General features: G+C 43.0%; 1 protein-coding gene across 1 annotated transcript; it reads left to right on the forward strand. All coding sequences in view use genetic code 11, as the record gives it.

The window, feature by feature from the left end:
* Nucleotides 1-325: 325 nt before the first annotated feature.
* Nucleotides 326-21,783, forward strand: EGR_00519 (Ribonuclease H2 subunit A; the record flags this gene model as incomplete). Its single annotated transcript, XM_024489768.1, has 15 exons — nt 326-332; nt 482-742; nt 808-879; nt 908-1,043; nt 1,120-1,207; nt 1,649-1,786; nt 5,939-6,036; nt 6,077-6,184; nt 9,423-9,483; nt 10,117-10,207; nt 12,296-12,385; nt 15,596-15,719; nt 18,555-18,628; nt 19,935-20,055; nt 21,606-21,783. The coding sequence occupies 15 exons, from the start codon at nt 326-328 to the stop codon at nt 21,781-21,783; spliced, it is 1,647 nt and encodes a 548-aa protein (XP_024355765.1).
* Between the last annotated feature and the right edge of the window lie 4,452 nt (nt 21,784-26,235).

Here is a 26,235-nt window from a genome sequence, read left to right on the forward strand (position 1 = left end):
ACTCAAGGTGTCCTGATGTCTTGACACGCTTTGTGGGATGTCGGTTTGCTATTCTCGTTTGAAATGGAATACTGACTTCTTGGTGCACTCTCTCCTGTAGTATGCTGAACGATTTTTGACTGTTTCTAATGGTCATTGAAGACCATTACTCTAGGCATTAATCTACCTTTATAGGCGATGTCATTCTTGACCAAAAGACCATTTCTACTACAATTTCATAAGTCGTTAACTCCTGGGAAGTGATTGCATTTATTCTAATTAAATTTATCTGGTTTTAGTTTCCCACTTTGTTGAATAAAACTCTCAGTGGACCTTTTGAACATGGATGCTTGGTAACTCGTTTTACCAAACTCCAATTACGGCTATGTGTAGTTTATTGCTACTTTTTCCTGGGTGTTAAACCGTTCAACCACAGCCCTTCCGCACTATTCTTTCGAAAAGGTAGTCATTCGTCCTCATTAGTTTTTCTACTTCTTTCTAGCTATGCGCTTAGATGAGGAGGCTGCGAATGCCAATGTCGTTAACCCAGCAGAGGAGGAGGAGGATGTAGTCCGTGTAGAAGACAATGACGACTCACCATCACCGTCACCATGGGCATGTCGATATCAGAGTTCCCTTAGCGCGTGCCTCGCGGAAGGCGGCGCATCCCTCATCAACTCCTCCATAGATCTCCTTTCAGAGGCCAATCGACTCGCTCCCTGCATGCTCGGTATCGACGAGGCGGGGAGAGGTCCCGTGCTCGGTAATTTTTCTAAGAAAATTGCTACTTGCTTTTAGCCAGTAGACGTTATGAAATTTTTCTTTCAGGTCCGATGCTCTATGCATGCGCCGTGGCGCCGTTAGGCAAAAATCCCGCCTTGAAGGAAATGGGTCTAGCAGGTGATAATTAATTCCCATATTTCTACAGTTGGGTCAGATTCTAAGCAGTTGACTGAAGGGAAACGCGAGGAGTTGTTAAAACAAATGCTCAATGAAGGTGACTGGATTGCTTACACCATCCACGCTATTTCCCCTATGGAGATCACGGAGAAGATGCTTAGCAGGTAACGCACCTAAAATACACCACTGATTTAAGAGGCTAACATATGGATTTCGTGGCCTTGTTACACTCCACTTCAGCCAGAAGATCAGTCTCAATGTCATCTCACAGAATGCGGCAATTGGTCTCATTCGGTCAGCAATTAACCAAGGTGTGAACCTAAAGGAGGTACGGTTTTTCGATTAAATCAATTTTTTTATAATTGGAATTTTTTAAGTAATGTGACTGTTGTTTGATTCAACCTGTGTTATCGTAAACAGGCAAAGAACATCTATGACACATTTGTGACCCTGAACTCAGGCAAGAAAATCAGGGCGTCGCATATGTGTGACTCCAGTAGTGGACATTTTAGAGCTCCTGTCATTCGCTGTTTCAATCACAGTCTGTTCTAGCTTCGATCGCCTTTTCATTCACTTGTTCAGGCTAAGCTGATGCGTGGAGCACAGAATGGTGTTGTGGTTGAAAATTGCGTTGTAGAAGAATGATTGGTGCGATAGTTAAACAGGTATAAAGAGCCGAGTTTCTTAAGGGCAATCCTGGTTTTCATAGTCTCCAAAGCCTCCATGCCAATCGCCACCCGTTGTCTCATTCCTCCAACCCACTCTGTAGGTCTATGTGGACACGGTTGGAAAGGCTGGGGTTTACCAGGCCTACCTTAGTTCCATCTTCCCTGAGCTGAAGATTGTGGTGGAGAGCAAGGCTGATGCCACCTACCCCATTGTCAGCGCTGCCAGCATATATGCCAAGGTTAGCCTGCACCAAAATTTCTTTGCTTGCCCTCTTTCTCACTTACTTCGCCGATATTTCGCTGTCCACTTCATTCCGAAGTATTGGACCATTCGCTAGTAAATATTTGTTTCGTATAAATTGCCCTTGTTCACTAGTGCAATGAGACAATCGGTCGAGCGTAGTTTGTTTGAACCAGCAACTACCAGCTCCATCTTAGGGAAACTTTGCTAACTGTGTATAGTAGTTAGCATTATCGTATTAAGGCAGCGAATGTGCAATATCTGGTTTTGAGTAGAAACTATGTCATCTATCAAACCACTCACAATGCAGCAACCAATTAAGTAGTGTTAGTACTTCAACTACTGACAACAGAGACTGGTTTATGCGAAGTGGGATGACTAACTCAGGAGAGGTTTTTTCCAATGTTCTAGAGAGAGCACTAGTGGTAGGCTAATGAGCCGAGGTTGAGGGGCAGCATGTGTAGAAGAGGACTAAGTTGTCCTTACAAACTGTTTTTGACGTCTTACCCTTAAAAATCTTCATCATTTCGTCTGCTTAATCGCTTTAAGGATCTGCCTTTCTCAATTATAACTGGCCATATTACCTTTCACTAAGCAGGCCTCAATAGGGCATTTTTGAGTCCGAATCGCGTTCTAGCATTTCGTCCAACCTAGCTTGAGTAGTACCTCGGAGGCAGTTTTTCGGTAGGATTCGATACTTTGACGGTTCACTGCTAGCTCGCCATAGCTCCGAGGCTTTGTTCACCAGGATAGGATTTCCTCTTCCATTTTTTCACACAATTACTCCTCCGGTAGAAACGATTCCATGCCTAAGCACGAACGAAAACGTGTGTCTGAAACAGAGAATGTAATTCACCCCTAGAATAGCTATCAATTCGAACTGTGCGAGATTATGGGCTTTGGTACTTACTGCTCTCCAAACTCCGACTTCATGTTTAGCGACCCCCAAAAGTAAGCAGCTCAGTTTGATATTAAAAAGTTGGTTAATTTTCAGAGAGCAAAGCCAGTGTTGCTGACGTTATCGTTGACGTTGCTATTAGCTTCCAAGTCAATTCATCCTCAAAAATCATCTTATACTGGCCTTAATTAACTAGCCATGTTTTATAATACGTGTTGTAGATCTCCTTCCACCTCTTTCAGTCTTTCCATTCAAATGTTCTGACGAATTTTGGTCTGCAAAAATGTGCCATCTTCTACGAAGGTCCTGCCCAACAGGCAAAAGGTCGAGTTAAACGATGATGTGTCCCCTCGTTTTTTTGTTACATAAATGTCACGTCTTGACTCAAAGATTTGCTCGATTGTTGCCTTTTTCCGAACAAATGTTTTCTAGCTAACCAAAGCATGTGGTGACTTTATGTTGACCGCCAACGATAAAGACTCGGGGAGCATTTTTGAAGTTTGTTGTTGCTACTGCTAGCACTCTTCGTACTAAATGGTCAAACAATTTGGTCGTCACTTGATTCACCAAAGCTTTCTGACGGGCGCACTGGATGAAAGATTAAGGCCTCTTTTCCAAGCACTTTTAAATCGGCTTACCAATAACAGTACAGTCATGCACTGCCTTTATTCTCATTTCTTCCAATGGCTTCTATTGTGGCTGTGCGTGGGGTTGAGCCCTATGGAGCCCCTAATCAGACAATCAATGGAAAAGCCTTAAGTACGGACGTCCCTATTGGCCACGTACGGCGAGGGCGTAACGCTGATGGTGGCTAGGGCGTAGAGCCTGCCCTGGTGTCGCGCCATTATTTTCGTTAGGTATGACTATAGCAGCTGGCTAGCCTCGTCCTTAGAGTGATTATTGGTGTACTTAAGGTACATCTATCCGTGATATGACCCAATCAAGGCGGGGGGGGGGGACTGACCATCTGTTGAAAACTTCTAGAAAGTCGAATAGGAACATGCTTTTAGATTTGCAGACAACCCCAGCAGCTTGCAGTAGACACTCACCTCCTGTACCGGGTGGTTGAACAACCCAGGCCATGCAGCCACACTGAGTAGTTCTGGTCAAAAATAGACCGCTGACCGTACACCACGCGCTTTTCGTAAGTGGTAATGCGGTTTTGACCTGTGTTTTACCAACCACATTTATCACCGGGTGTTTTTAAATTGTTCGTCTTTATATCATAATAGTTTTGTCTTCGGGATTACGTTCGAAATGCTTACAATTTGTTTTTCCTAGCCAATTCCTTTATTCCTATTTTGTTGGAATGTTAGTCTCGCCAATTCTTGATATTAACCATTTCGTTGCAGTGGCTTTTAAGCCCATTCACAAGTGTTCATTTTAATTGTACCAAGTCAGAAAACCTGCCGCTAATTCGCGCCTCAACCATAACTGCCTTTACCTCCTTCACATCTAAACTTTTTTTTTAATTGTTGGATCGTTTATCAAAACGAACTTTCTCGAAGCGCCGAAGTTTTTTTTCAACCGTCACACCCTTGCAAGCTAGGCAGTTCTGTCGTCTTCTTTGTTGCCTCCTATGGGTACCTACTGACACACTCCCCCGTTGTCTCAAAAAAAGCAACCATTCAAAAGGTAGGCAAACACAACAAGAGGTGTCATTAGCGAAATGCGTGCCAGTGAAATGTCAACCCATCAGGCAGTGTGCTTAAGGCAGTCAGGCGTTTCGCACTTTGTTAATTGTGCAATTAGATGCAAATGACGCAGGCATCTACGATTACGGCAAAAGTGATGTTTACTACGTTCCACTGTGTTAATGCTTTTCATTCATCCCTCGCATTGTGGCCGAGCTGCACAGTGTACGTTTCCAGCGCCGCCTCCGGAGTAGTTACGCTTACAATTAAGTCAGATTCCTACATACTGTAAATCAAAAGAAGCCGTAATGCAAGGACCTCTCTCCTTCCCAGTGACTATGCGAAATGAGCTGTAAGGCTAAGCGTTGGATACAACCCCTATGGTCGGGAGCGTCTGAAAACAGACTTTTGAGTAACACATTTTGTTCGGTGCTCGATCTGAATGCACTGATTTAACACCTGTAAAGCAATTAAAGCGAGTCCGTGGTCTCCCTCGTGTGTTTGTGCTCTTCTCTAAATGTAATGCTGATCTTACCGCCATTTCGAAAATGACAAGCACTTCTCTTCCAGAAGCCTCGGAAACTGCTAGGCTACTTTGTGAAATTGGCGAAGCAATATTCAAAGTGAGAGATACATTCTGCCTGTTAACGCAACTCATGGGTGAGAAGTGATCCTCTTTCAAGGAAACGTCCTTTTCCAGCTTGAAGGTAACCTCCAGAATGCTGCCTTAGGAACTTGGCAAGATCTAATGGCCGGTCATCACTATTTGTCAGTTGGATTTTGTGTGCTCCCTCAGTGAAGCCATCACGAGAATATTTACTCTGAAAGTGAGGTCCTATCAAATGTCATGACCCCGTGAATGAGCGCTGACTTCCTATCAAATGTCAGGAAGGTTGAATTTGTGGATTCGGATTTTGTCGCACTTACAAATGGGTTTCCAAAAATTTCAATAAGTCAAATCTTCAAGTGGAATAGTTTAGGGTAAATTATGCCGTCCCTTCTCATTCATTCCATCGGTTTTCGTCCGCCCTTAAATTAACTAGCAAAGCCTACAATTCCTCTTCCTTCAAGCCGTTATAATTTCCAAATGAATTTTTTTAACCGAAAGCACCTTTTTATATTACTGAGAGAACAGCAAGATTTACACTTTTAGTGGTTGGCTACCTCGTAAATGATTAGCAATTTGTAATCGTGGGCTTCATTTCTGTTACACTTTTTGTAACAGAAATAAGAGAAATGCAAGGAGCTTCTTCTACCATTTTACTGGTGGATATAATCACCGTTATGGTCTATCTCTCATCCTTTCTCAACACAGCATACCCTTACTGCGAATTCCTCTTCTATTCAACGTTTTATCTTTGGAAGCCGTGTGGAAGATCCGGCTCTATTTACCTTTGTTTCTTGCCCAAAAATAGGTCTTTTGGGAATGAAACTGTGCGCATCCTAGATGTGTGGTTTGAGTGGATGGTTTGGGGCAATTAAGGGCATTTTCATTCATCATTTCTCATCACTGTTCAGTCTGTCAATTAGTCAGCGAACAATTTGACGGAGTGGACGTTTTTTAGGATCAAATGCTGAGTAATACATCGGTAGCCTTAAAAGCTTAGCGTTACTGCAGGCACAGGCGGGTTCAAATGGTCTCCACCAGATTCAGTCGCCATATGAGACTTCCTCACGAACTCCATCGGAAGCCGTGCAAGTTCCTTTAATAACTTGGTATGTATATATGGCTGTTTAAAGTATCGGTGACATATAGCGAGGATCCAGTTTGGTTTTCTGGGTATGTTCAATATCGTGGCTATTCTGGAGCATTTTTACGCGTTGCTGATCGCACTTACTGCATCTACACTCCAGGAACTCGCATGTAAGACTCCAGAAACCTAACTTTTTTTTGAAACAGACGTGTTTTAGTCATCAAGTTTATTCATTTTTTTGGGTGATAGCTGTTAACGTCTCCTTAAAAATCCTGCCTTTATCTGACCGAACCTCGTAATCAGACAGGTTACTTTGTCATGTTACGTATACTTGAAGCCAGGGCGGGTCCTTAGTTCAATCTCATTCATTTTATTGCTCTTGTATTTAAAGGGGGATTTGCCGAAAATAGTCAATTTGGTAAAGTTGAAACCCATTGGGATGCGGTTTCTTTTCCAAAAAGTCGAAACAAAAAAATAGTCTCCCTCCATGGTGGACGTGATCTGCTCTCGGTCGAACTGACGCGGAACTAATCCGGAACGATAAAGACGGCGCCTACCAACCTTATTACACCTCTATCATAATCACTTCATACGTCTGCTATCAGCGGCATGCGTTGTTTGGCCCGTGTTTATCAGTCTATGCCAGTGGCCATACAAAATTGCGTGTCGCGAACAAATTGGTCGAGGTTGTGACGGTGAGGCGATGAGTTGTTCTTTTTTTCAAGCTTTATCGGCTATAAATCAAGCAGCAAAACATTGAGAATTCGGCAGCCGACTCGCCTTTGAAATTGGCAGTGAACGTGGTGAGAAGAATTCATGGAGTACTTTAACTTGCTCAAACACCTGTCCTATTTGCGTCTTTGTTTATAATTTGATTCGGACACTTCAGTTGAGTTGCAGTTCAACTTATTGACGGGGATTGTGCTTCGTGTTCACATTTTTAACGAAGTGTGCTGTGAGGATGTGACCTGAATTCCACGTGCACACATGCCGTTGAAGGTGGATGGAATATGGGCTTTGCAAGACAAAACCCTATTCATTGAGGAGCAGAAGGTGAAAAAAACGCCAAATTTCAATATTCAGTTCTTTCTATCCAGTACACAATCAACCGGGGAGGGGATAGGTTTAAGTACAATAACTTTTATATGGGGCTTAGAGGAACCCACACAAGTCTTTTGCGTTGGATATACCCAAATTTGGAGTATGAAATGCATTTCTTTTACGTTCATTAGATGATTTTTTATTGCAGATAGCGTGAAGTTCATCGTTTGACTAAAAGTGCCTTGCGAGGGAACAGACTTGTGCTACGAATATAAATTATTTTCGTCCTGATTCATAAAGTGCAAATTTCATGGCCCTCTATCGTTTTATCCGGGTCAAGTAGGCAGAACTTTTTAGCAAATCCTACAATTGACACCATTTCATCACGTGCTGCTGTCGGGATGTTTAGAGAGGAAAAAGTCCACGGCTTGGAGATCTGCACACCGCAGCCTCCTTTTTGCCGATCAGTCCTTTCAAATTAGTCTTCAATTTTGGTGAGTCGCCAGGCGGACTTTTTTCGTACTTTTTTTTGCCGCAGTCATTCTTCTCGAGCATTTATACTTGTGATTCAGGTTCGGAGAACGTTCGTCGTTCAACTGAAAAAGGCAGAAAGAGCTCAACGCCTGTTTAGGCGTAGATCCTTAAAATTCCCATCCTTTGTCGCTCATAATTGAGTTTCTGTGCTGCCTTCTAAACATCTCCATTTTTGGGAATGAAAGTGACGATTTGAAACCGCTTATTTCTGTTTTGAAGAACACTGCCGCTTATCAAAAGTCGACATTTATGCAGACCACTCTTTTCCTTTTTTGTTCAGAAGGAACTTTGAAAATCGCCTTCTTGAATTATTCTATTTTAATCGCATCACCATGAGGGCCGTTGTGAAGAGGTAACCTCTTCCCACTTTTTCATGTTGAAATGCATCAAGACCACGCTGCAAATCGACTGATTTCTTTTCAAACTAGAATAACCGCTGTATTCGGCCATCAGGAAGGTGCTCACTTCACCACCCCCCCTCTTCCGTCACCTTTTCCCATCTCTAGACGCTCGGACTCAGTTTATGCGCAGTTCGTTTTATGTGAGGAACATGCTCGTCATCACTTGCGAGTTTGTTTTATTTTTGTTCCATAACTAGAGCTCCAACTACTGCTAATATCAGCCGTCGCATTACTTCACCACCGAACCACCCTTTTTCTACCATCTCGACCTGCCGCCTTCCTGTAAGGTAGGGTCATGGCCACATGTTAGGTAAAAATTCCTAGTAAACAAACTCCTCCACTTGTCTTTGCGTGGATCAAGGACATCCTCATGCGTTAAGTGGACTTAAGTGCTGTGTTCCCACCACCAGCGGTTCGTTCGATGAGGTGAAATGATATGCACTGACGCCATATTTTCCTCTCACTTTGAAGGCCACTGCTTGTCGACTGTCGACCCTCTGGATCACCATCGCTAATGACGGCTTGAAGGTGACTTCCGCATGTATGGGATGTGAGAATTCAAACCCCTTCCACTTTTCGTTATCTCGAATCCATACTTTGATTTATGTTCTCCAGAGTTGCCATCTAGAAGCAATATCAAGTACCATGGTATGGTAGACCAATTTTTCCAACCATCTTTTATGTGTTCCTAGTACTTGTTGAATTTCAATCGCGATCTATCTTACCACTTCCGCGTTTGTATTATAATTGATGATTTGTAAGGTGCCTCTTATGTAACGTCAAAGTCGATGTTAAATGATAGACGATGCGATTAATCCCACGCATTGATGTCGCAATATTTTCGGTTTCATAAAACTGCATCGTACATCTTTTTAATTATTATGTTGATTGTCCCATAACATGCACCTCAAGCGTTTACACCTTTCATCAAGTTGATCGGATTACAAAACTGAGGGTGATCTATGTGAGGCCATTAAGTGTTGACTATACTATCCTCTTGACACGTTTACTGGTGGTGTCTCTCGGAGAAAATTCAATCTACTGCAACCCAAACATTTTATTGTGTTAGTTCGACATAAATTTACTCCTCCTTCTTCTCTTACATTCCGGATCGCTTCACTTACTTTTAATGAAATGTTTTGCCTATATGTGACTTGTGGGCTCGGATAAGGAGACTGGTTGGCAGCACATGCGTTAAGTTTAAAAACAGCACCTCCGAGATGGTAAATAAAGCATTTATAGTACCTTTTCGTTAATTAGAAGGATGTAGCTTCATCACCATTCCACCTGCATGTTTTGGTTGGCGCCGTTTTCAAGTATTGTTTTTTGAACCTTTTGCAGCGCCTCGAGTGGCAGAGGAGGTACCCTATGTTCACTTATTCGACACCTTCATTTAGGTATCGTAGACACCTCTGCAACGAAACTTTTCCAGATGGTTCATGGCTATTGTTGCTTTGGTTGTTAATCACATTCTCGTAGAACAGGGAATTGGGGTAGTTGTTATGGGACATCGCTGATACTCCCATCTGTAGTGCATGCACTTCTTCCGTCCTGCTAAGGCTTAACATCCAGCTGTAGAAACTAGGATAGCTATTCATTTAAGGATCGAGTTCACTTTCCACTGCCACAAATGTAGCGCCTCGAAACTTCCCTAAAGACGATACTGGGGCGGAATATGTATTGCCGACGTACAGAAGGGCTGGAGGCTATTGGCATGGCCTGGAGACCATTCCCCCAGAGGAAGTACAAAGTGGAACATTAAGTGCCCACAAAACCAAAATGAAGGGTTAGACAAATAATACTATCCACCTTATTTATGAATACGAGTTTCATCGTGTAGCCGCAATGTTGCAGCATGGATAGTTTGAAAGCTTAAGTGAATTGGTTGGAATATTCGCCTCTTAGTAATGCACATATAGTAACGAAATCAAGAAAAATTGTTAGAGCTTATTTGATACTTTGAAAGTAAAAATGGGTTTTACTTTCACATCCCTACTTTTCATTTCTTAACAAGGGGAGTTCAAATAGATGACCTTCCCACCTCTTCATTTCCCAATGATAAATGTGCACTGTTCCTTCACCTTGTCGCCCTCCCGAGTAATGATTGATACCTCTACCCACTGTAGGTGACACGTGACCGCCTTTTGTCTCGATGGCCCAAGGAGGGGCGTGGACCCGTATCCCCAGGCACCCCCATCGGATCAGGCTATCCTGGAGGTGAGCTTCGATTCAGGCTTTGTTTTTAGCACTCCTCTGTAGTTCCATGTGCAGCAGAAACCTAGCATAGTATATGTTATGAATCTCCTGTGTTCCTGATGTTCTACCATTGCATCAGGAGTGATGTAGGACTTATCCATACCTTCATACTTTTCTGAACTTTGCTCATGCCCGTCTTGAGGAGGTTAAACGATCGCTTCTTGGAAGCTTTCAGGTAGTGCTTGCAAACAATTCAAAACTTTCAACCTTTGTTTATGGTTTCACAGTGCGTCCTCCTTGTATAAAAAGTTGAGTTTTTACGCAGTTTCCTTCTTGTAAAAACAAAACAAGTAAGAATTATTTGGGTGATATCTGGGGAAGAAATGGTGAATGCGGCAAAGCTTTTCATTCCAGTTGACATAATCTCTCTCTCCCCGTGGTTTTGCTTCATCCAACCTCTAAGCTACTTTACTTAATCACAGCATCCCTGACTTTTCCTGGAATACTCTCCGTACCTGTTCGTGATAGCCAGAGCTCATTAAAATGAGAAGCTTTTTTACCCACACTTCGTCCTACCGATTAAGGTGTTCTGTACAGAAATGCTTTCATCTCGTTGTTTGACTCATGTTACAATGCTTCTTGTGCCAAACGGGTTTTTCAGACACCTAAAGGCTACTGCAATGTGTCCTTGAGCTACTTCAATCTTTCGTGCAATATTTTTGAACTATTTCTCAACTTCATCGGCATTACCAGACACGAAGTTTTCATTCTCACCTGATTGCCTATATGCTCACAGTGTTTTGGGGATTCTTTGTCACAACCCTCCTACCTTTTCATTGTAGAATTGGCATTCAGATTCTTAAAAATGCTACTTTTAATGTTTGGTAAATCTCTTCTTGTTGGACGCTTTTGTGAACAGCACAATGTTTAAGGACCCTCCGTTCTGTACTTATCTCTGAATGGAATCTTCTGCCAAATCAATCTCTTTATGACCCCCCTCTTTCGCTCATATATTGAAATTCTCTTGTTCCAGCGTCCGCCTCATTTCAGAGCCTAGTAGCTATTAGGAGTGATTGCAGAAGTGCACTTCCGTGCCTGTTTGATAATCACCAACCAAATCGTATAAACACCAAGTAGAACTTATCCTATAACTTGAAGACTTGGTCAACACCCCATTTCTGACTTTGGGATGTCACATTTCCGCATTCAAATAGTTCTGTTACTATTTGCGATTGCAGGACAAGAACAGTTTATTAATGTCGCTTTTGTCTTACAATAATTCAATTTCCTAGTCGCTCCAGTAGTACTGGAAATGTGCTCGGTCCTGTAAAGCACTTTTACACGCAGCATACCCTCGATTGTTCGTGCTAAGCGCTCTGCAAGGAATCACAGATAACCGAAAAGTAGTCGGTGTATTTAAATTCTACGACATAACTTGGTGAGGAAAACGTTGAAAGGAAATGCTGCGCATGCGGTAGCAAAGAAATAGCCAAAAGACACTGAAAAATAATTGGTGCGTAGACCCAGTTGGTAATCACTGTTATCAGAAATGTCTTTTGCCGTAGTGTGCATCGCTGGGGTCGCAGTTGGTCACTAAAAGCGCGGAGGATGTCAACATGTTCTGGGCGCGCAGAAAGCTGATTGAGCGGTGCTGAGATTGAAATAGCTTCACAGAGGAGAAATAAATAAAACTTTGTAGAGTGATGCGAGAAGCGGAGTTGCATAAGTCGCAGAATGGCGAGTCGAGAGTCCACTGTACTACAAATTGTACTGAGCTTCTGTGCTTATTCACTAATTTCAATTTCCCGGTTACAAATTATTGGCCATATTACTGTTAGTAGTTCTGTGTCAAGGTACTATCTCATTCACTCTTGGTTACCGAAACGGCTTTTTCTTCTCCAAACCATCTTCAATTATGTGTCAAAAGTATGGAACTGTTTCCAGTTCTGTTTAACGAATCCAACGGGACCTCGATCTGTCCCATTACTTGAATGCAAATTCAAAGAGGTATTTACTCTGCAGCTCAAAAAATCTACTGACCAATCCATCTTTACATCTTTTTACTCATTTATTATTTCTGTATTCATTTATTTGTTGTTATTACTCCAGGTGAGATGGAAGTACTCCACACAGCCTCTAAAATGGCTTCAAATCTGCCTTTGCACCTGGATTCAGCCGTCTTTAGACGCATAACCAATGGTATATATCTCCCTAATGTGTCACTTATCCCCCCTTGAGAAACTTTTTTTGAGAATTAGTTTTGTGCTTAGTCCCTCAATTGTCGAGTATTTGGTATTTAGTTCTCGGAATACCTCATCGCGGTGGCTTCTTGTAAACTATGGAGAAGGGCTTTGTTACATGCATGTAATTATCTATATGCATGAACTATGAAGGACGAATAGAGCAGGGTTCTCTTCTTTCTGCCTCCTACCACTTTTCTCTTATTTGGCATCCACCCGTTGAATGTTATTCCAGCTTGTCTGATTCATGAACCGAGTTTTACTTGAATGCAGTGCTCCAGCAGGCTCTTGAAGATTGTTGTATAGCACTTGAAGGAGGTGCGCTAGTGATAAGCACCGCTTAGAAATGGCTTAAATGGACCATTCACACTTAAAGATAAGTCACGTATTGAGGATGTATCGCGCTCAGAAAGACTCTCTAGTCTTGATAACACTATAGAATAAATTAACCTGTCGTCATTGAGTAGAATGATCCGAGATTAAGAACGATTTGCAGTCATTTTTTATGGTCGTGGGTGATGAGGGAACAAGTTAGGCAAATAGCTACCATATGTCATTCATTGACAGACGCCGGACAAAGCTTTTAAGATTACCGATTTGTTGTTTACTATTTCACTTTAAAAAAATGTCAACTTAGATTGTTTGGTGACTGACAGACAGACTGGACTGTGATGAGGGATGGTGAACAAACATATCCCCGATCATCCTCAAACCATCCACTCACAGCATATCGCACAGCCCAAAAATACGGACAACTTCATTCTCAGATAACCGACTTTTCTCTCTCTCTCTCCCCGTCTGTTTATATGTGTGTGCGTGCATGTGGTACGCCGCGATGGCATTATTCATCTGCCAAAAGCCAAAGAGCAGTTACGGCTGTATCTCGGTGCCAACCGATGCTGCTGTTTCACCAGGTGATAATTATCACATTCACTTGACACCAGCAGTGGAAAAGCACACGGTTTCGTGGAGAGTAGCGTAGGCGACAGTTGTATAGAGCCATACTTTCATGGCTTCTAAAGCCGAAACAGTGTGTGAAAGTGGACTTCACAGTAAACGTATAGCACGTTTGGAAAAGGCAAGAGATAGATTGAAATGGCGATTATATCCGACAGTAAAGTAGTAGAAGAAACTCCTTGCATTTCCTTCATTTCTGTTACGAAGAAATCTAAGAATTCATTTGGCTATTTTAAAAATGGGCTACCATTACCTTGAATGGAGCTTTACTGCAACCTTCTTCAAGGTTTAGCATTCAATATGAGAGAAAACGTTACGCAGCTGAACACTTTGAACTTGCCACATTTTTATCTACTGTTCGTAAGCATTTGTTTTTCGTTTCATTTTAAATGTTAATCTGGTGAGTTCTTATTGCGGTTTGAAGGTTACATTTGTGGATGACGTCAAAACTAAATAGCTGGGCTCCAAAGCTTTTTTTTCAGGATATTCACACCGTTTATCATTTCTTCCATGGAAGTGGGACTTTAGCACGGCAGCTGCATGGTTGCGAAGTTCATTGGACTTTGTATAGTCAGTGCCAAAAAGTTGTTGAGCAGCAAGAACTAATTGATGGTTATAAAGTAGCTTTTACCAGCTCCCACGTTACACCCATGTAAAAAGATGGTTTTCAAGGCATGGCTTCTTTTCCAGTGGCGAGGATGTGGCATGCATCAATTTATTTTCGCGAGTAGTTGTCATTTTTTTTTTTCATTTTTTACTCTCTTTTAATGTAGTGGGATTCCAACAGCGGTCAAGTAGCTAGGACGGTATACGACGCAACTGTTCATTCATTTTCGTTCACACAGATTTGTGACGTCGTTTTTTGTCATCTAAATGACGCTGAATAGAATGTGCATTGGAAAAGTGGGTGGTTGCACTGAAAAACTCAAAACTTTGTCCTAAGTACAATGTGACTTAAAATTAATTCAAAAACCGATTGAAGTTTGGGTATGCTTCCACAAGGAATAATTTGGTAACATTAACATTCGTATGTCAATTGAAAGGCGAAAGGGATGTAGTGTAGCTCCCTGAAACTTCTTTGAAGACGGGAGAAGATATTATGTTCGGGCAAAATATGTGTTGCCGACGTAGAGAAGGGCTACTGGTATGGCTCAGAGGCCATGTCGCCCAGCAAAAATACAAAAGTGGAGCTTTAAGTGTCTTCGAAACCAAAACGAAGAGTTAAACAAATAGGATATTGCATAGTCCTCCCCCCTCTATTTCGCATCATTCTCGACGCTCCCCTTGGTCAGCCTCCTCGTCGGTCATCACAACGCAATCGGTGCTGTAAGAAAAACACTCACAGGCCAACCGTGTCAGTCATCAAATTGTCCTGAGACTGGGAAGATACTTGACCACAGCTTCACTGATCTCTCTTGACAATTCTACTAAATCTGGTGTTGTCTTCCTTATGGAAACTGTTTTGGGGGACTAGGGAATGTGTCGGCCGGCCATCGCACGTGTTCATCACTAGGCCCAGGAACGCTGGCCCAAAAGCAGAGCTAAATAACAAAGGACGGGATTTAGCATAATTCCGTGATGGTAGGGTTTCGCCCTTATCCCTCCATGCTGCTCTGCTCTCCAGTACTGCCTAGCCATATCTATCTAGACCACCCAGATGGTTCACTGCCACGTCTAGTGTCGCTTCAATTGTTAATCGTATTCCTACAGGATACGTGACTGGAGTGGTTACCGAAGGTAGACGTCAGTTTCAATGCTTCTGTTAGGGGTCTTCACAGGTTCTTACATCCGCAGCAGAAGCCCTTCTTTTGCCACATTAGTGCTTAGCATTTAGTAATAGAAATCAGGGTATTTGTTCTTTGGGATACGAATCGTTTTCCTTTGCCACCAGTGCAGCGTCCTGACACTCCCTTGAAGAAGAATGAAAACATAATATCAGGGCAGAATATACATATTTGGCATAAAGTAGGAATTAGAGCTACTGGCGTGGCTCTGAGATCAACCCACTCGGCGAAGGCATAATGTCGGAGCCCCTCAGTTAGACAGTCTTAAAGTTGATCTTTTAGAACGACAGAATTCATCTTCAGGCACTAAATCGTGAAAAAAAAGGACGGAATCCGTAATCAGTTGGGCAGCGGTAATGAGGTATTTCTTTTTGGAACTGTATACGTACACAAAAACGCGTTTTTCCTACCATCTTTTATTTGTGCAGATCCGGCAACCAAACAGTACCTGCAGATCTGCATGGATCCGATTTTGGGCTTCCCGCCGCTGGTTCGTTCCTCCTGGGCCACTGCCCAGACCTTACTGGGGGAGAGAGGAGTCAGGGTCGTGTGGTGAGTTTCTTGCCCTCCCCATCATCAATTCTCCTCTTCAACTAGTTCGACCAAGTAGTTGCGAAGATGTTGCATTGAAATCGTTTTTACCACTTTGTCATTAGACCGATTGGAAGTGTTGGTCTCCTTATCAGTCTCGTTTCGTGGTAGTTTCTTGTTTATATCGAACCGTGTGAGTGTCAGGCGTTAATTGACAAAAAAGATGCAGTAGCTTTGTCTTTCTGTCTGAGACTATTTCATTGTGCCTTTCGATGAAGAAATTAACGAGAGAAATTTGGGGCATTAAATGTTGGAGCAGAAGAAGATCCAGACGCGTTTTTAGTACGAAGTAAAATGACATTTGCTTTAATTGCGTTTGACTAGGTGGGTTGTTTTAATCCTTCAGTGATTCAGCCTCCACATTAGTGACGTGAGATTTGGATCATGTTATCTGTGCTAGTAGTCCCCAACCCTTACTCCTAGACTCCCTAGAGTCTCAACGGTAACTGAACCTTCAAAACCCGTCAAATATACAGGCAACATTTACTGTTATTTGCCCATAACTGCTAGCTGTTCCCGCTTTTCCATGTTTAATGGGCCTTTTCCACCATCCACATAAGGGATCTCCTATAACTCCACTCTTGATGCGACAATAGTTGGATTTGAAGCTCTTGACATGATGCTGTTTTTTGTTTATGCATTGTAATGGAACACAGAGGCGGTAAACTGAGTCGCTTTTTCGAGGGCGAAACCCTCACACTTCTCATTGTGATCAGCTACCTTCCTCTCACTGATAGTGTAACGTCAAGACTCCTTTACCTGTCAGCCACTTTTTTTCATTAATTTATAAATCCAAGTCAATTGTTCCTAGATCACATTGTTTGTGTGCACTTTTCCGTCTTAGGCGACTAGACGGCGTCACTAAAATCCACATGTACGGTAAACTTATTGACACTACCAAATCATCATCTGGTGCAATTCTCATTAATTTGTGACCACTTTTGAGGGATAAAATTGGCGTGTGTTTTAGTAAAAGAATGCCTACATGTCTTTTAAACACTTCATTACAGATGATTCTCAGCTATTCGTCTGCTCTTTCCGAATCATGACATCTTAACAGCTAGTAGTAAAGCATACTGCCAACAATGCCCTCGAACAGTAAATGCGTATTTTTCATCATTCATATTAAAAAATTACACAAGTAAACTATTTGTGGATGAGGTAAATGTACCGGGATGGTCTGGAGGCCAGCCCACCCGGCGAAGGTACAATGGCAAAGCCCCTCCGTGACCCCTTTACCAAAACGGAGAGTTAAAAAGAAACACCTAACATACTACATAGCTCCTCTCCTCTTTTGAGCGTCGTTTCCGGCGCTCTCCTTGGTCAATCTTCCGCGTCGACCATCACGACGTAATCGTTACTTTACAAAACGTCCACGAACCAACCGTGCCAGTCACTGAAATTGCGTGCAACTGTGGAGGGGGGGGGAGTATCTGACTGCAACATCACTGATCCCTCTCGGCTTTTCAATAAAGGACGGGATTTAGCATAGTCTTGTGAAGGTGGGTTTCACCTTTATTCCTCCTTGCCCCCTTTTTTCTCACTTCAGTGCTGCCCAGACATTTCTCTCTAGGTCCTGTCTTGCTAGTAGCGAGGGGAAGGTGGTATTGAGTGTTCAGTTAATTGACATCTTCATACAGTAACGGTAGACAGCTCCGTAAGGAACTTCCCCAGACGGTTCATGGTTTGTGTTGCTTCCGTTGGCAATAGCTTTCCTGCAGGACACAGGACTGGGGTAGTTGCTGAAAGTTGACGTTATTTGCAGCCTTTTCTTAGGGTCGTTACCGACTCCCATCCACCGCATGCGTATTTCTTCTGCCCCACTAAGTCCTGTCAGCCAGTAGCAGAAATCAGGATAGATGTCCTTTAGGATTGGGTTTGCTTTCGACTGCTACCAATGCATCGCCTCGAGACTTCCCTGAAGGTGAGAGAATACGTAATGCAGAACGAAAAGATGTTCTGCTGACCTATTGAAGGGTTGGGGGGCTACTGGTATGGCTCGGAGGCCAGCTCACCCGACGAAGGCCCCTTTATCAAAACCGATAGTTAAATAAACAACCAACGCATTACAAATATGGGTTTTATTTTACTTGGCATTCTTTGATGAGATGTCACTTCTACCTGCATTTCCTTACTGACTTAGTGACGCTATTTGAGCAGCCCACCATTTTTTGTGTGTACCACCAAAATTCTGCCAGGAGCACTTTGCTAACGCGTCACTTCAGCCTTCTTCCATCCTATCAAATATCCCCGCCCCTAATTTGAGTGTGATTTGTTCACCCGCACTGTAATATGCTTCAGAAGGGGCTGTATCAACGAAAAAGGGCAACTTTTTATGACCCTGTAGTTGTATTAGCACGGCAGTGCATGTAGTGTCAGCTCTTAGCGCCACTGCCTGCTGGACTTCTCTGATCTAAGCGCCTAAAGTGTCTGCCTTTTCAATTCTGTTTGCGATTGTGTGGGAGTAATTACCCCCGAATTAATCTCTCTATCAGTTTGCTTATTTAAGTAGGGAAGTTGCATCTCATCGACGAACAAACTTCCCTTCTGCCTCAGTTACACTGGGTGATGGATTTTCACGTCCATCGTTATCGTGTTTTCTGCTACCTTTGTGTTCGTGTTTTTTTTGCTAATATTCCAGGTGTATGACTAAATTTGCTTGTATCGTCTTCTAACTTGGACGACTTATTTTCTTAAATAACCAATGAATCGTGTAAACAGCTTTGAAGCATCAACACTGTGCTCAGTTTGTGGGGCTGGGGAACCATCGTGTAGCGTTCCCACTCGCCTCTGCAGGCTCGATGAGGCTGGTTGGTCGTCGACGCACACAGCACCAAAGGACATGCTGTTTCACTGCCGAAAACTGCCCGGTACGTTGATCGGTAGTTTGAGAAATCCTGATCTGACAGGTGATTTCAATCTTGGGGATGAGTCACTAGCTTTGTGGAAGACATCGGGCTCAGATCATGATGTTAGTTTGTGGGGAGGTGAAGGCATAGACTTTAATCGGCCTTTTTCCATTAAAAATTTGATACAGGCGCGCAATCTCTAGTAAAATGAAGTCAGTGGTCTTATTGGAGCCTCAAATCTATCAATGAAATAAACTGTTTTTTAGTCAACTGCACACCACTGGGTGCGTTGCTAAAACCTTGAAGAGGCTCTTCTATGAGTTGAAGTTGGATTGGCACGCCAAATCACGGGGCGTCGTTTAACGTGGTCGTGGGAGAACCGTCTGCCTTTTTATATTGGAAAAAGTGCATATTCATCAGCCAAATCTTTGAAGGAGTGTAGTGTTGAGAGGTGCCAGAGGCAAACAATGAGACCGACTGTCTAATCACAATCCTGGAAGGCGTAACCTCTGCATGCCTCTTAAGGCGAGAACTTAAGCTTTAAATCGTGTGTTTCTCCATGTGTTTTGATAGTGAAACACACCCGCACACACTTGCTACATTTGACGTTTTTGCCAAGTTGATTCATCATCGAAAGCCTCTGTTTTTAAGGTCGCTCACATAATGAGGAGGTTTGGTGCACAATGGAAGCCACAAATCGGATGAAGGCATTTGAATTCCACGCTTAGGACTCGGCACTGCTTCCGGATTTGGCCCAAAATCATGCACCAGTTTGCGTAGTCAGAGAGAAACTGTACGCCACAGTAGCTGATGCAAATAAATGGCACAAAAAATCGAGTTTTGCAGTCAAAACTGAGATATGAAGCCGGGGGAATAAGTGGCTCGTGACGCTGCATTATGGTTCATCCTAAGCTCGGACATCCAAGGAGGGCGCTACTGTTCGATGAGAGTAGATGTGGCATTCGTTTCCCTTGTCTATTACATTATCCTCCTCTTGCACTCACCCTTACTGAAGGAGATTTGGGAATTGATTTCAAACGAGGATAGGTAGTCGTTAAATTTATGAGGATGCATATCCAGTAACTCTAGAGTTTAAGCAAAAAGGCGTTTTTAACATTTTTTGCGGAATTTGTGAGGACAAGAATATGTTTGGAATCTTGGTTTCATTTGCTAGTTTTTCTCCAAAATCTATGAAAAGTAATGCACCTTTCTAATCATTTGGCCATTTTAAATTACTTCTTTTGCATTGATCCACGATAGTTGAGGGAAATATCACTGAAAGAGAGGTTTGATGGACGAATGTAATGTCTTTGCGTCTGGATGTAAGTATTCGTGCTTTTTCCCTCACTCATCATGAGAGAACCGACTATCCGAATGGTTCGAGTCGTCGAGGTCGTCAACATGACTCCGCATTGTTTGGCCTTCCTGCCAATCTACTGCTATGAGAGGTGGGGTGAAGTCGTGAAGATTTTGTAACTGTCACGGCTTTATTATACGATTGAAAGCAGAAAAGACAGTTTTGTTTCTTCTTTTGAAATCAGAGGCGCAGACTCGTTCCTGGTAAACTCTAATGCTTTCTAAAAGTAACTCCATCACCTAGTTACTTGAAAACATTGTTGTTTCCGCAAGGTTTCAATGCTTCTTGAAGGGTCAGTTAAGTGGCACTCCTGGAGGGTCAAATAAATTCTCACTATTGCTTGTTGAAAGCTGTATCGTGTATCTAGTGATGGCACCAATTGGACGAAGTTTTGGTCGGCATTGGAAGGTCAGGTTCAAACAACTTTTGAACTAGAGGTCAACTTTATCAAGTATTTGCCGTGTTGAATGTATGACGACAAGGGGCGATAAATCAAGAGGTTGCTTACTGTTAGTTGGGGTAAATCTGTTCAAATTTGTATTAAATTGCGGGGTTTGTTGTGGAGTTTATGTGCTTCGAAATGATTACCAATAGCCTAGTTCGTATATTTGTCTGGTAATCGTGGTTAATTTACCCAGGAAAACAAGCCCTCGGGTGGGATGAGGTTTTTGAAGAGCTTTAAAGCTGCTGTTACCCGAAGAGGCACCGGTGGGATCATTGAGTGACAAGGCAACTCCCTCATTGGCTACCTGTTTAAAATCCTTCTTGTCTATCCCCTACTCTCGACACGTTCTCCGTCTCCATCGCAAATTTTGTATCATTCAAAAACTCTTCACTATAGTGTATGATCCCTCGTACATCTGTGCAGCTATGCGACCTCAATTCCACTGGGAATTATGCAAAAAAGATCAAAAAAATCTCTTACCCCTTACTGGCAAGCAGAGTTGAACAGCGACAACGATGGATGGGCTCACTGATAAGGTCCTATCAGTAGCGAAAAGCAATGCAACCGCGATCTGAAATTTGTGCGACGATTAGTCTTGGTAATAAAACAAGCAATTTCAATTTCGCTGCGTGGTTACAATTGATCACAACAACTAGTTTTCACGTAAAAAAGTGGTTCTACACTTTTCCAAATTCAACTCAAAACCGAGCAACTTCTAACTGCCGCACGCAACAAAACCGCCTGTATTCATCCCATGCCTTTGGTGCATGCCCCGTTTCGATTAGAACTCGTACTCTGTCCTTCAAAAAAAGTACTTTTTTCAAAGCTTTTTAATGAGATGAGACTAGCTTCAGTTTTACCTAGACACTCATCGTTGGTAGTAATCTCGCATCGTAATGTGGTATTGTTTATGTGCTGTTTAGTGTGAATGACGTAGACCCCGTCAATTGCGCAACCAGGCTCCTCCCAGACCATTAGCATCACAATTCCATCAGAAATTCCCGAAGCGGTAGTGCTTTTGTCCCCAGGCTGTACACTTTGTAGTACTCGAGTTCGCCCTGAATAAAAGTTGTACGATCGCGCGGTTCTCGACAAAATTTCACTATTATGCGTGCAGCGGAATTAGTAAGCTCTTATTTGCCCAAGTTACCGAGGCTTCCGGTACAATTTCTTCCTTTTTCTTTGTTTCTCTAAAGGGAAGATGAAATGGAAGCTAAAGAGGAGGCGACAAAATGTCGTGGTCGGAAGCGCCAGTCCGATGGATCGGCTAAGATTTCCCACTCCTTCAAGGCCACCGTCTCTCCCTTCCATACCGTTCACCACCGACAGCCCTTCTTTGTTGCCGCTGGTCTCTCCCCTGTGGAGAGACTCTAACACCATCTTCACTTTTTGAAGTCCATATGTTCGACGTTGGAATGCCACTTCTATCATGAAATTGGGGTCTCGTCTTCCTTTGGGTGAAAACATTATAAAGTGGGAAAAGGGGTGAAAAACAAGGGAAATTTTTGGAGGCAAAAAGATAAAGTGATTCAATTAGATCTTTTACCATGTTATTCACCGATGTAATTTTATTGTTGAGACATGGTCTGAATTTCTTTGATGTAGCAGCTTTTTGCAATGCAAATGAAAAATTGAGTTCTGAGGTGCCATAAACTGGGTTGTCTCTAGTTGTAAAGTGTCGACAGGTGTTTTAAAGCGACCGGGTTGTTGATTTTATGAATTGCAGTTTTTATGGCGAAGATCCTGGTTCCTTTCAAGGACTCCAACCAGACAAATGACAAATAAAGAATTCACAGCGGACGAGTCTGCTCCTGAGTTACCTCCCAACGGTGTCAGCTATGCGTATCCGCGGCAACTAACCATCGAATAGTTGGCAGTAGAGTTAGATTTCACCTCTGCTGTTTGCGGGTCATTCACGCAGGACTGAGTAAAAGTACGACTCCCTATAATGTTCGGAGATTGGGCATCAGTTGGAACTTCTATAAGCTCCAGCTGGAACGCATTCTTGGAGTTGCAGGCATCTCTAGCAAAGGAACTAGGGCTTGAAGTCCTGGAGTTAGCTTACCGCCATTTTCGTAGGATACAAGTTCGTGTCTTCTACTTATGTGTTAATATTTTTACGATGAAGGCCAACTCCCAATTTCCTTTCATTGATACTTTGGATAGTTAAAATGAAAAGAAAGTAATATTGTTTCTGACGGACTTTGTTGCAAAGTATCCAGGACACTTCCGCGTAGTACCAGTTTCCAACTGACGGATTCTGACCTTGCGATACTGTTGTGCATTGCGAAGTGGAGTCTTGTCATCACCGGGATGGGGTTAACGGAGAAAATAGGGGAAATGGAATCAATGAGACCGGCATATGAAGTTTACTGCTTGGATAGGCGGTTCCAACCATACGGTATCAATGCTAATCGAATTTGAATTCGTTCTTCACTGACTGGGGTCACAAGTATGGCTTGCTTGAGCTTTGTGCGGATGGGAAATTCTTTTGACTATGAAAATTAGCCCACGTTTTGCTCACCTGACTCGATATTTTGCGCCCAAGCCTCTGGTTAATGTGTCTTCGCCTTAGCCGCATTGTCCAATTTGGTCGATAATGTCATTTTTGTGACCCTTCGATAGGTCGTTGGTTCACCAAACAGGGGTGCCTTACTTGCATCTTTCATGCTCCTTCACTCAGTTTTTAGAAAATTAAATCCTAGTCTCAAAGTTGAATTGGGTTAGATGTTAAAGCCCCGTTTCTCCGCAAGGCAAGGTCATGATTTCCTTGTGGTGACACTTCGAGTAATGAAGATGCAAATGAAAAAGGGGCATTTTCTCGACTATGTCATTAACATTTTCACATGATGTGGACTTTCTTTTTCCGGGTGATTAGATTCCCATTTGATGCAATTACACATTTGGTGACCATCATGAAAGCCTAACACTTTCTGCATATGGTTTTAACCGATGCGCCAAGCTATTATCGTGTCCATCACTGCTTCACTGAACGGGGACGGGCCTTCATAGACTGACCACTTTCCTATCCCTCCATGTCCATTTAAATGTGACCTATCCTTCGCAGTTCAGTTGTAGCGTGTAATTTTAGACTTGAGCTACACTGTTATGAGTGGGGGAATTGGTGGCTCGGTGTTTTCATTTTATTAATGAATTAATTAAGCAAAGATCGCACCACCTTCTCGTTTTAGCAGACTCTGAAGGGGAAACATTTCCCAAGCGAGATAAATTTATTGTTGAATTTGGAAACATTGAGGCGTCATTTGATTTCGCGTGGAAAATGCAACTTATTCACAATCGTGTACAGTGAACTATTCGCTACTTTCACTTTCCTCCCCAAAAACTGAATGTTGCCTCTATTCGGTCTATATGATCGGACTTGATGCAATAGAATGCAGTGATTTGTAACTGATTTTAATGTGAATTTAACCACTCAAGCTCCTCCCCCTCTGCTGTTTTTCTCTCCGTTATGAGGCGTGGTCTTTGACCCTCCCTATAACCTCCCACACTAGGAGTAATGAATTCGTCCCCCCGACAGGCTTCAAGGAAGACGCCAAAAGAAAAATACAACAGTGTTGCCTGACTGTGCGTTCACATTGACTTGGTTGTAAGTAGACGGCATGTGAACCGAGAAGAACCTGGGGTGCAGAGGAAGCCTGTGACTTTGCAAGACTGCGTAATATGAAATTTCTCTGTCAATTACAAACCCACCTCCTTAAAACAAGAGCCTCAAAGACAGACTCGTTTTTAAAAACTTACCATTCATGAACAGGGAAGAATGGATGCTTGAAAGGGCTTTGTGCTTGAAGAGGTGCCAGGACGTTGACTAAACCATTATTACACATTGAAGGCAAAGTGAGGTAAAAGTGGGTAGGCATTGTGCTTCAGAGAGTAGTGAGCCGAAGTCATGGCAAAAAGGGGCAACTCATCGCAGTACAAAAATGCTCAGAAGATTTGTGGAGGGGTGCTAGCTTGGCATACGAAAAGGTGTAGCCTTCGCCTTACGAAGCCAAATTATCAGTGAAGCATATCAAATTAAATACAACAGATTTACATGTTTACATCCTTACAGAAGTTGGATTACAACAATTTAATTGCTTATCAAATCCTTTTGTTCCTATTCCATGCTTCTCATGCTTTTAAATTCATTTTTAACCCTGAATACCTCATTTTCTGTCCTCAAAACTCCTTTCCTCCAAATGAATCCGGAAGTGAACCCTTTCCCCGTCCTGAAAATCGGTAGGATTAGTGCTTCTGGAAAGAGGGGAAGAGCATTTTCAGGAGGCAAGCCTAACATGCCTACTTTTGTCGAAAAAGGATGCAAGGGCAGCAGCACCGCCTCTCTCTCGCGCCCCTGAGTCACGGCCCAGGGGTGCAGGCGGTCTGCTTAGCCCGGCAAGTCCACAATCTAGGCTACGTTTTGCAATCCAATTCCACTTGAAGAAACATAGTTTCGCTAGCTGACTAACAGATTTCCTCCTCTGCCAACTTTTTCCATACGAGTGCTTACTGCTGTGCAGTAAAGTAATATTTGCGTTAGTTGCACACCCAACTACGTCTGCTCTTCAGCTCCCCATGTATTCTCTGCTGCTAGACCTCCAGTCCGTTCGTACGTTAGTAACAAACCTACTCCCAGGCATTTGTGTCTCATCACATCCTATGGAATGCTGCATTGGTAGCGCTGGCAAGCAACCCAACTTTTTTGACTGGATATCAACCCACGTTATCAGTGGAGAATTGCATCTGAAAAGATTCGCAAAAGAAGGGACGTGGAAACCGTGTTGAATTCGGTTGCGAGTTTTGCCCAACGGTTAGTGCTGAAGCGGGGGTTAGGACTTGACTATCCAACATCATGCATATAGCTTCGAACAGTGAATAATAATGGCGATTTGAGGATGCGGAACCGCTCCCTTCCATCCTACTACTGGGCAAGCGTTGCCATGCTTTCCCACAGAGGCATTACCCTCTGGATACGATTCATCCATTCATCCTATGATTAGGGGATCTCATCACTCATCATGCCCACCTTTCTAGTCAGTAGTAATCCAGCCATCATACTGTTTTTTGACGTCCCGTTTATCTCACCTGTGCTACCACTCCTTCGGCCCCGCTCTACGCTGATAAAAGAGTTGCTTTCAGATCGGCGTGCCTAATTACATCTCCGCTTCTCTATCTATTTGGTTATGCCATCCGTGTTTATTGTCATCCAACGTCCCCCGTTTAAATCAGTCAAAAATAATGTGGGCTTACCATGAGCCCTCCCGAATTCAAACAAACAATCCGTCTGCGCTGTACATAAAGTTATGCCCCGATCGGGTGTCCACTTGCGGACCAAGTTGCTAGTGGAGACTAACATGGGTAACTCGAAAACGTATGCCAATCTCTTGCGCTCACTGGTGCCGCCTTTCCTACTTGAAAACACTGAGTCAATCAAACAAGGAAAGTTGTAGAAATGCACCGGCTTACCAATGCCTGTTCCATTCTTGCTCGGTTCAGCCTTGATAGCACTTTTCAGAGGTAAATCCAAACTTCAGCGCAGCATTTACCTCTTTTGGTGGTGGTCAAAGGCATAAATCTGCCGGGGTTACATCGTACGTGAGCGATGGCGTCCCACATGTAAATTTGTCGCACAATGGGTCACACAGAGAGTGTTTACAGGTATCGCTGCGATCTCCAAACACCCAGCCTGGTACGGTCACAGACGGGCGCACAACTGAGCGTCTTTAAAGCGTCCGCCCATGGTAACGACCGTTTGTGAGTTTTACAAATTCGTTTACGAGAAATTTCGTCACTACGTACTATTCCATGCACGCTGAACCACTGCTG

Source organism: Echinococcus granulosus (assembly GCF_000524195.1).
Source record: "Echinococcus granulosus chromosome Unknown EG_S00002, whole genome shotgun sequence".
Lineage (NCBI taxonomy): Eukaryota > Metazoa > Platyhelminthes > Cestoda > Cyclophyllidea > Taeniidae > Echinococcus > Echinococcus granulosus.